At 57.5% G+C, this 11,445-nt stretch overlaps 1 protein-coding gene across 4 annotated transcripts in view; it reads right to left on the reverse strand.

Moving 5' to 3' along the window:
• Positions 1 to 1,354: 1,354 nt before the first annotated feature.
• The window catches only part of ZNF423 (zinc finger protein 423), a 319,206-nt gene continuing 309,115 nt past the window's right edge, over positions 1,355 to 11,445 (reverse strand). For all 4 annotated transcript variants that reach the window (XM_070500329.1, XM_014857529.3, XM_070500331.1 and 1 more), the window contains one exon: positions 1,355 to 1,899. In XM_070500329.1, the coding sequence (XP_070356430.1) occupies positions 1,870 to 1,899 (30 nt within the window). In that variant the 3' untranslated portion in view covers positions 1,355 to 1,869. The remainder of the gene's footprint in view (positions 1,900 to 11,445) is intronic.

The raw sequence follows: 11,445 nt of genomic DNA on the forward strand, positions 1-11,445 counted from the left end.
TAACCCAACCCTAGCCTGTGGCTGGCCACACTCTGAGGAAGAATGATCCTACCCTGAGCTCATCCCCTAAAATGGCCAGGCCTCCAGGGGACTAAAAATTAGAGTTCACTGCCTTCAGCTTCCAGGAGGCAAGAGCCCTGATCCTGTCCAACGCTAGCAGGAGTCTGCTCTGTGATTCGCAGGAGTAAAATGCCTTTTGAAAAACTAAACGCCCCACCCGTGTGAGAAGTTACATGAGACAGCAGAAAGGGGAACTCTTGCAGGTCGCCAGGAGCCCTTGATATGGGAGTCAGAAGATGCTGGGTATAATTGCTCCAAATTCCACGCCCGTGACTTAGTATTACATTATAATTAGGTGCAATCTGTCTGCCTGTTCATTTCCGCTCTGCAGAGGGTAATAACCAATTTTCTTGCCCCTTGTGAAAAGTTAACAAGGAAGGGCTTCCCCGTGCAGGTTCTGAAGCCCTGGCCTCTGATTGGCAAGTCAGCCGAGCACCAGCCTGACGCAGGTGTAGGAGGACGCGTGTGGGAGACTAAGGCTGCTGGATGGGCCCTGGGGTGCCACCAGGTCAGGAGGAGGTGAGGCAGGTGAGGCACCGAGGATGCGAACTGTGAAGGGAACCCCAGTCTTGGGGCTGGCCAGTGCAGTGGGCCCCTGGGACTGGTATGGGTACCTCACTGCCCGCCAGAGTCCGGGCCCAGTGCAGGTCTCAGCACTTCCACGTCCCCACTGATCTCTGTGAGTGGGAGCCTGCTGCCCCCACCTGGCTCTGCTCTGCAGCCCCCCAGCCCTGGATCTCATGGGGCTGGGGAGTTGCCCGCAGCTCCTGTCACATCCCCATGCCTCGGTCACAACCAGACTCCAAGTCCTGGCGAGGTAAGGGTTAACCACTTGACCGCCTGCATCCAGCACATGGGAAAGCCATCCCGATGGGCAGAAATAAGGAAACATCATGGACGAGCCCACTTACCCTTGGGCCTCAGTTTCCCCATTCATAAATGAGAAGATCGGAGAATTTCATCTTTAAGCGTTCTTTCCAGTTCACCCAGACTGCGTGTGTTAGGCTACTACGCTGCTTCTTTCCAGAGGGAGCCGGGTCTATTATGTTCAGTTCCCCACATGCAATCCCACGGGAACTCAGGGACGCACCCCATGGCTGATGACCACCCCTACAGCCCTAGGCTGGGGAGGAGAGAGCCAGACAGTCGATGCTATCGCATGGATTCCCTTTATTGAACTGTACTAGTTACTGTAGTCAGATTAAGTCACATTTAAAAGCAGACCATCCAGTTGCACTGAAACCGATTATATTCATTACATAGTTTTAATCACTGTCCGGTGAACTGGCAAATCCAATCAAAGCATTAGTCTTTAATTAAAAAATTAAAAGGAAATATTCAGACAATAGCCAAGCAATCACATCACGATGCACAATTACCTAGAATTGCAATTAAAAAGTAGTTAACCGAAGGGGGGGAAAGAAAAACAAGAAAGAAAAAAAAGAAGCAAAGGAAAAAAAATCACACTAATCCTTTTTTAAAAACTATCAATATAATACATGAAGGAACAAAGGACAATAGCCTCAAAAAGCGGGTTTCTCTAACTCTAGAAATGTAGTCTTCGGCGGAAACTCTAAAAGCACACTAGCTGTAGCAGGACAATAAAAAATACTGAGCATGGAATACTTTTAATCTCTGCCATTAATATTCATTTCCAGCTGCTTATAATAGCAGCGCCTCATGGCCAAATCATTAGAGTTTTACATCTGGGTTGCAAATGACACTTTGATTGGATGTAATGTTCAAATGGCCCTCCCCACGGCGTCTCCGGCAAGCCTTCTGCGGAGAGGCGTCCTGTCGAGCGGTCCCTCACTGCGCGTGCTGGCTCATGGTGTGGTTCTGCAAAGGCGAGGAAAGGAGACACGCATGAGGGCGAGAACGGAGAGCATGCCCATCACCTCCCACGCAGTGCACTGACGCCGAGAGCCGCAGAAAAGCGTCTCGATTATTACAAAACAAATGCAATGAGGAAAGAGTGCTCTGGGGACGCAGCTGCCAAGGCGCCACATTGATTTGGGGCTTGGGGATCGGTTCCTGTTGCTGCCAACCTGGGATCCCTATAAATTGTGGGGGGTTTTTTGACCATTCAGGTCTTACGATGGGGACTGGCTATATGGAGGGAAAGGGGAAATGCTGGGGCGGGAGCAGGAATTAAAACCATCCCTGTCCACCTCTCCATCTCCTTTTTGCTCTAATGATCAGGAGGAAATTATATCTGATCGCCTGCAGGCTTCCCCAGATCTCCCTCTCAGTCCTTCCCTGGAGCTGCCCTGAGCGTCGTGGAGGAGACAGCAGATGTGCCACACAGCTCTCCGGCCAAGAAACACCCGAGTGGCACAGACGTGCTGAGGCCGCGGTGGCAGTGCCTGCGGCCGGGGCAGGGGACGGGTCACCCGGCAGGGATGGCGCTGGAGGGGGAGCCTGCCTGTTTGGTCACGTGACGGTGCTCCAGCCAGAACGTTGTGCAGTTTCCTGAACCTGCTTGGGAATCCAGGGCCCGGATGGGACCCTCTGGCCACACGCTTCCCCCTCCCCACAGCTCGTGGCATTTCCTCCCTCATGCGGCCGGGGTCAGGCCAGCAGTGTGGATTTGTTTTTACAGGAGCCAGTGGCCTGGGGCTGGGGGTGGGATTTGGCCTCTAAGAGCCTACAGTTTTTTTGTCTCTTTTCAGTGGTCTGTGTTCCAAATCCAGACCAATCTCATCAAAGCCTCAGGTGGTGTTCAACCTCATGACACCTGGAGAAAAGAAGCAACCCCCACCCCCACCCCAGGCAGCGTAGCCGTATGTGGGGCAGCACAGTGCCTGTAGTCATAGGCAGCAGCTTCTCAGGGATGCTCCTGCCTCCCCAGACCTGGGCGCCCACCTGCCCAGCGAGGACCCTGGGGCTTGCAGCCGTGGCCTGCAGCTGTACCGATGACCACCAGGGGTCAGACGTGGCGCCGCGTCTCTCTCCTGGGCTCCAGGACTGGTCTGTGAGGGCAGTGGGGGAATGCCCCCTGCCTGCAGCTTTCCCGGGGGCCTAGGGCCACCCCCGCTCCCAGCCCAGGGCTCCCGTGGCAGCCCCTTCCCGCTGTAGGCACTGCCGCTGCCTCCATGGTGATGTCACCGACCCCTCTGACAGGCTCATGGCCAGAGACGGGCTGTGCCCTGTCGTCCCACAGCAGATGCCTGCTGAGCCCGTAGCACAGACGCCAACCACTGCCGTCCCCCTCCTCGGCCCCCGGGTGCAGGCCACACGGCTGGGGCCTGGCAAGCACACACACTATGTGCGGCTATAGGTCCACTCCCCTGACTCCTCACGACAGCCTCACGAGGCAGGATGGGGTAAAGGAGGACGATGAGGCTCCGAGGCTCGATGCTGGCCAAGGCCACCCAGCTAGGAAGCAGAAGGGGTTGAGCCAGGCAACTGAAATAAATGAATCCAAGGGAGCCAGGGGCTTGGGCGAGAAGGCAGCCTTCCCAGCGCCGTAACCCCATGGCACCGCAGTCGGTGGAGCATCCCCGCTCCACACCAGACACGAGCACGAGCTCTGCCAGTGTGGCCTGGTACCTCAGGGGGGTGTCATGGACCCAGAGGCATCAGGCAGGTTGTCCAAGGCCACAGATGGGATGCGGCGGTTTCCATGGGAACACCCAACCTCCAGCCGAGGCACCTCTCCCTGCTCTTGTGCAGGGACAGCCAGCCAGTCCTGTGGGGAGCCGAACCCCCCTCCATCAAGCCATCCTCCAAGCGTCCAAGCCTGTGCTGATTTACCTCCCACCTCCTCTCTCCTCCCTCCCAACCAAGCCGCTCCTGAAGTCCTCTGGGCACACGGTTGCTTCCCAGCCCTGCAGCCCCTCTAGGCACTTCCGTCGTCCCCCATCTGTGTGCCTCCCCAGGGCAAGACTGGCCCCTCTGCTGAGCTGCAGGCCCTGCTTTTCTTGACCCTGCAGCACCTTGCCCAGGGTTGGGCACACGATGCCCAGCGGTGGCGTGGTGGGCACAGCTGCCCAGGAACAACTTGGAGGTCTCACTCTCCCTCTGCCAACAGCCAGTCAATTAACAGAGCCACGTGGCCAGGGTGGTCAGGTCCGTCTTTATTTGTGGGGCTTGGGGAGGAGGAAGAGCAGGGATGTTAGAAAGATAAACAGGCATAGCTCTTTTCCTGTTCCCAAATTATGGTTCCTAGGGCCTGACACCAAGTAGACACTGAGGAAATATTTTTGAATGAATCAATGGGAGGATAAATAAATGAATAAGTGTATGGATAGGATGTAGATATGTGGAAAGGGGAGAGGGCATTCCAAGTGGAAGGCACAGCATAGACAAAGGTATGGAGGCTGGAACAAGCCTGGCAGATGCAGGTACCAGAGCACGATTGCAGCACAGAGGTCACCTAGAGGACTGGGGAGAGTTTAGACTAGGGACAGTGCAGGCCCTGAATGCCCCTGAATGTGGACTTTGTCCCATAAGCAGCCGAAGACCAGAGATGACATTTGATGTCCACAAAATCCCCAAGGACCGCCCACCACCAGCATGGTGCAAGGGGGTTCCCAGGCATCTCTGGATAATGAAGCAGCCTCTTCCCAGGATGCCAGGAACAGGGCCAGGTGACACACGTGGTCCACACTGGCTCATCCAGGGGCTGCTGGCATAAAGATTTCAGAAGTGAAAACCTACCCCTAGGACCACTGGTTATGAAAATTTGAGAATAAACCCCACATCTCAGGTAAAAACAATGGGCCTTCTTTCTTACGGAGCAATAGCAGGAAGTTCTTCGTTTAGACTCAAGAAAGAACTTCCTCCAAGAGGGTTCTGTGACAGAAGGGGAAAACTTCCTCCTCTGAAGTTCTGGAGGAACAGCCGCCCAGGATGCACAGCAGATGGAAATGTCAGCCCCGACGCCTCGAGGGGCCGCGCACCAGAATTCGCTCAGTGCCGTGTTCTTGAGCCCCTGCTGGCTGCTCTGCCCTGGGCCGGCACCGGGGAGGGTGTGGGGAGGCTCCAGCTGGGCCCACCCCTCTGGGGCCTGATGTGGGGAGGCGCTCGGGACACACAGACCCAAACGTTTGCGTGGGATTAATGGTGCAGATGGCAGCTCAGCACGGGAGAACGGTCAATGCCACCCAGGAAGCGTATGTGTGGTGGGGGTGCCGAGGAGCCAGGTGCTCGGCCGAGGGCACAGACTCTGGAAGGGCACAGGGGGTGGCGGGGACCCGTCAGGAGGACTCACCAATCACCCAACACACCTGTGCGCGGAGCGGCTCCCGGCAGCGCCGCTGCCAGTCGGCACAGCGCAATAACCCTCCAGCACGCAGCCTCCTCCCCCGGCTGGGAGCCGCGGTTCCGGGGACCGAGCTTCATCAAGCCTTCTTACAGAGCTCCTTCCACCCGCACGGTTCTCACTAGGGCATTTTGGCTTAATGTCTATTTCTCTATTTATGCCTGTGCTATATTTAGCCCTTTTGGAGAAGGAAGAAAATCGTTTTTTAAAGATGCTACCGACCCCGCAGATGAACACTTCCCAGCACCATAAAGGCCGGGGTGGTTTGGGGGCGGGAGCGGGAAGGACCGGAAGGCGCCTGGAGGGGAGGCCTGGCATGCGCACGGCCGCTCTGCCTGCCAGGAGACGCAGGTGTGGGCCGAGGAGCAGGTGAGGAGATAAAACGGAAGAGCAGTGGGGGCGGGCGGCGCTGCGCGCGCTGAGATCCATCCACGACGCCGCGGCTCGCGAGCGGAGGGTTCTGGTAGGGCCCGATTCGGTCGCCTGTGCCTGGCGCACTGGGTTATCTGATCCCAGGACACAAGTTAGTGATGGGCGAGGGGTGGCATGCCGTCAGTCTGGGTCGGGCCCTACTGGAGTCCTGCCGAGCCCTCTCTCTGCACGTCAGCAGAGCGCTCAGGCCGAGAATCCCTTTGTCACACCCTCGCATTCACTTACATGGTCGTTCATTCATTCATTCAACAAACCTTTACTGAATTCCTGCTGGGTGACACCATGCTTGTTGCTGGGCATTCAGCAGCAAAATGACCCCGATCCAGAGCCCAAGCCAGGGTATGTGTTGGGCACAGAGGCAGTGTGCCAGGAGCACAGAGCCTGATGATGGACCATCCTCCCCACAGCACCAAGGCACACTCGAGTGGTCCATTCGAGTTTCACGGCCCCAGGAGCCATCCCTGGCTCAACCCATTCCATGCCCCACAACAGTCATGCACACGCACTCACACACACACCAGTGCGCCCCTCCCTAGTCTGCAACAGGGATTTCTTCTCGAGGTCTTGGCTCTGTTTTCTGTCCCTCAGTCTGGGACCCTGCGTGGTCTCCCTTTGACACTCACCTCCCACAGTGTCAAGTAGGGGAGACTGGAGGTACTTCAACACGCTGGCTACCCGGTGGCCTGGGAAACGCTGTGCGCGACGCAACAAGAGCCTTCTCTGCAGCCCCGAGATGCACGGGCAGGGCTGGGAGGATTTCTCTGCACTGCAGGACACTCTCGGGTGTCACCGTCAGCTGCCCTCCTGATGACAAAATGCCTGTAAGGGCCTAGCCCTTAGCTAGGGCTCCACTGGTGCTACCCAGGCCTGGGAATCACAAGCTGGTGGTGAGCCTAAGGGGACTGAGGTGGGCTGGCTCCTGGGTTTGAATCCTGGCTCAGTCCCTTAATAGCCATGTGGCCTGGAGCACATCCCCTGCCCTCTGGGGGTGTGCGTGGGGGGGTAATAACAGAACCCTCTTCCTAAGAGGCCCTGAGGACGCAGGACATAATGTGCGTGCACTTCTTCCCGCCTGGCCAAGCCTAAGTGCCCCCCGACCTCCATGAATGCTGTGCAGTCTTCCCGCCCAGGCGGGGGCTCTGGGACAGGGGGACTGGTCATTCCTGCCTGTGCCTCCTTGGCACCAAACATTTTTGGGGGTCTTGCAGTGGGGTTTGATGGACTGAATGACTGTGCCCCCCCAGTTCCTCCTCTAAGGGTGGCATGGTGTCGGGAGGCTCCCGAGATGGCAGACATTTCATGGCCCTGTCCCTGGAGAGCAGCAGGTATCTGACAAAGGCACTGCCTGCCCCACAAGCCTCCTGGCTACAAGCTGCGTACCCACAATTCACTGCTTTCCCCTCCCCCCAGGGAACAGAGGGGGATATCTGGCGAGGAGGGGAGCCTCAGGGAGACTGCACAGGGGAGGGAGGTATGCACTCATGCACTCATTCCTTCCACAGCCGTTCACTGGGTCCCCGGATGTCAGGCCCCCAGCTGGGCACTGGGCACATGGAGGGGGTGGCCCCGCCCCCTCCCTTGAGGTGCTCACAGTTCCCTGTCGGGGGAGGGGACTGGACTCAGACCCTCACTCTCAAGGGGCCCAAGAGAAGGACTGGCTCCCAGGGCTTGGTCCTCATGTCTGCCACCCTGTGGCAGATTAAGGGTGCAGAGCCCCCCCACCCAGAACATCCCCCCGGCCCTGCTCACCCGGCCCCACCTGCAGAACCCATGGGGCTTCACCTCGACCCCACATCACCTCCCTCTCGTTCTAGGTCGGGAAAGAGGCTGTGGTCGATCCCTTCCTCCCCAGTGCCCACCCGAGGCCCCCCGGCAGCTTCAGCCACAGTGGCTCTCATGAGGCTGGCTTTACACAGAGCTGCCTCCAGGGGCAGGACCACGTCCAAGAAGCTGCCTCAACCACGGGAGGATGCCGCGTCCAGGGAAAGGAGGTCCTTCAGGCTAACACTGCAGCCATGTTCGCCTCAGTGGGGTCCTGTCATTTGTTCATTAACAAACACGGAGCCTGGCCCTGTGCAGTGGGCAGAAGACAGAGAGTAAGGCACGTCCTGGCCTTTTACGAGCTCATGGCTGAGGGAGAGGGCGAGATTTCACAGAGAGGGACTATGGAGAGAGGACTTCTGACTGGGAGATGCTTTTGGCAGAAGCCGGCCTTCCAGCTGCCCTGTGGGGACGGCTGGGTTAGGATCTGCACTGGCGTGTGAGTGTGTGCACGCACGTGTGCGCAGACAGCTTTCCAAGGAGAAAGAACCCCCGTGACAATGGCGTGGAGGTGCCAATAACACCAAGAATGATTGTAGCTAACATCTGTCACGTGCTCACTGTGTGCCAGGCACCATGCTTAACCCTTCCCTTATCTGAACTCGTGTGGCCTCACGACACCCCTGGGTGTCAAATACTACTATGGTCCCTGTTTCACAGATGAGAAAACCGAGGCCCAGGGAGGCAAGGTCCTGCAGCTGGTAATGGCAGGGCCCGTCTGTGCCCATGCAGTCTGCGTGCAGACCCACTCGTAACCACAGCACTGTTCTGCCTGTGAAATGGGAAAAGCGCAGCATATGTTGGGGGAACAATGAATAATTCAGCCTGGCAGAAGCACAGGGTATGTGCCATGGAGACAAGCCTGGAAAGGAAGGTGGGGGCCTTATTGATGAGGCTCCTTGATGCGAGACGAGGCAGCTTGCCCTTAAATCTGGGCCATGGGGAGCCATCGAAGGTATCTGAGCTGTGGAGTTACATGAGAGGCAAGGAACCAGGAGAAGCTCACACCTCCAGCCGAAAAGGTGTATCAGCAGGGCCTTCGTGCTCTCCATCTCCCTCTGCTCCCTTCCCAGGCTCCCCTCCCCGTTCCCCCAACACACCCCCAATCCCTCTCCCTTTGGGGAGGGTAGAGACTCAGGCAGCCCTGCTGCCCTCTCTGCTGTGTATCACCTGGGCAGCCCCTCTCTGCTAGTGAGCACTTATTTTTAGAAGCATTTGACAATCGTCCAAGGGTCTAAGACGAACAGATGGCCTGTCTTAAAGGCTCGTATGTTCGCTAGTTTGCACTTCTGACAAACGGTAAGCGCACTCGAGAGCACGCCATAAACAGTGCTGGATGAATACTCAGAACACAATTTAACTAATGCACGTCATTACAATTAGAAGTGAGTGATGGCCAAGGTTCCCCCAAATGCCTGCCCGGTGACGCAGCCACTCCCCCAGGGGCCCAGGCTATGACGTGTATGTGTCCCGCTCACCCTCGTGGCCCCCGCCCAGAGAGCCAGCGTTTACCCCGATTACACAGATGACAGGGAAAGGCGTGCCATGAGGAAGAGACACCCTGCTTGGCATCAGGGTCCTGGGTGAAGCTGGTGCCCCGCTGGCCTGGGACAAAGCCCTGGAATGTCCTCCCAGGCAAAGGCAGCTGCTCCACGCATGGGGCTGTGGGAGGCTTCCTGCCTCCCAGACCTCGAGACAGGCTGGCGTCTGCCACCAGAGCAGCAGGAAGTGAGCGTCGCACCACCCAGCCTGACATAGCGGGGGAAGTCTGCCTCTCCTGCGAGAGAGACAGCCTCAACTCAGCCGGAACTCCTAGCCTGGAGGGAGTCCCGCTTCCAGGGAGCAGCGGGGTTGGCTTTGGGGCTTCTGCTGCTTTCCTGCAGAACCAGGAACAGGAGCAGACTCAGGCCCTAAAGTCACCTGGGGCACGCGGAGGCGCTGTGTGGGCCAGGCTGCTTTGGTTGGATGTCCCCCGGGGCTGGCCTTCGGGTTTCTCTGTTCTCCTCACTGCTCTGAGGAGCCCAGGCTGGGAGGCCAGTGTCCAGCGCCCAGCAGCCCCCAGAACACAAAAGACCAAAGCAGGTGGCCCAGCCAAGAACCAGTTCCATGAGCAGGAAAACATCTTCCTTCCAGTGACAATGTGGGAGAAAATGTTGTGAAAAAAAAAGCCCGGTGAACTCCCCAGGGGCAGGTTCTGTACTGCTGTGCTTTGGAAATAAAACCCACCAGAGAGCAGATGATTAGGAGGGAACCAAAGCCTTCTATTAGGAGCCCAGCCCGTAAACAGGCTCCCATTCACAGTCACCCAACAAAACGAGGGAACTGATCATACCTGCCCAGAGGGATGGGGACATGGGACTGCACTTGAGAATGCAAATGGGCCAGGCGGTCTGCTTGTGACGTGAGCCGAGAACCACAGGCAAGTGACACGGCTGTAGACAGCGGCCACGCGGGGAGAATGGGAGTTCGTGGCTGCCAGCACAAGCAGAGGAAGGCGCACTCTCTCCGGGGCTGCCTACAGATTTGCCCCTCCTTGGCAGCAGAGGCCACACCTGGCCCGAAGTCCTGAGTGCATTTGGCCACTGCTGTTGCTGTTTCTCCAAAGAGAAGTGGGGGTCCCCAGTGGCTAGGCCCCTCGGGGATGGGGTACCTAGCAGACTTGAGACTAAGGACCGAGAATTGAGGGTTCTGGCAATGGTGTGCCAGGTAACCATGAGTTCCCTTCTGTGGACCTTGGTCCCCTCCCAGGTGGGGACACTGCACTGGCCTGTCAACCTCCTGAGTCACTGCGGAGTCCATTCTCACCGTATCAGGCAAGCACGCACTTGGAACCAGGCCCCTGGGGGACAGTTCATCTCAAATATGAGTTAAGACCCCGTCCCCAGCACTCAAAAAGCCTGGGTCAGACCCCTCAATGACAGAATTCCAGCCTGACGCAGGTCAGGAATCTGAGCGCACATGCCACCGCCGAGCTCGCCGGCTAGAACTTCTGAAACTCCATGAAAAACGGTGCTGGCAGGTGGGCCCCCAAGACCAAGAGAGAGGTCTCTCTTCCCACCTCAGAACTCATCTGCTGTTATTAGTGGGAGTCAAGACCTCGCACACAGAACACTTGGAAAGACTGACGCATCCTGTCAGCGGGGGCGCCAAACTCACAGCAAAGGAAGATGCATGGGACGCGGTGACTTGTGGAGATGGCTGCGGGGCAGCCCTCCTCCAACCTTGCTGCCACTTCTGGTGGAGGCTTCCCGCTCAGGGGCTAGCCAGGGCAGCCCAGGCTGGGCGCAAAGACATGAGGCACGGTGCAGGCTGTGCCACCCCGAGAACCCAAGCCTTGTCAGCAAGGGCCAGTCCTCGGCAGCTCCAGGCTAGTTTTGTAAGAAAAACTGGAAATCTAGATTTTTAAAAAATATATAAAACGTCTTGATGTTTAAAGCATTATGTGGACCAATCGAAACATCTCTGCAGGTCGAATGTGGCCCAGGGGCTGCCAGCTTGAGGCCTCTGTGAAGTCTGTGAAGACTCGGCACGCCCCAAATATCCTGCAGGGCACCAACTGGGCTAGGCCTGGGGCAGGCGTGGATGTGGGCAGCAGTGACATTAGAGGGCACATGGCCCATCATTTAGGGTTCCCACCCAAGGGAATGGGGCGTGGGACCTTGCGTGGTTCCGTTCTGAAGATGAGAGGGCAGAAGAGGAGGTTCTGCCGAGGTCAGAACCTTCTCGTCTGTCCTGGGTACCACTGCCTCAGGGGTGTGTCCCCATGCGGCCTGTTTCCCAGGTGCGTCAGGTGCTGGCAAACCAGGGGAAATGTGCCTTCCTCAGAGTCACCCAGGAGCACCAAAATGGCTGTCTCAGGGAGGGGG

The sequence above is a fragment of the Equus asinus genome, chromosome 28 (assembly GCF_041296235.1).
Source record: "Equus asinus isolate D_3611 breed Donkey chromosome 28, EquAss-T2T_v2, whole genome shotgun sequence".
In the NCBI taxonomy this organism is placed as follows: Eukaryota; Metazoa; Chordata; class Mammalia; order Perissodactyla; family Equidae; genus Equus; species Equus asinus.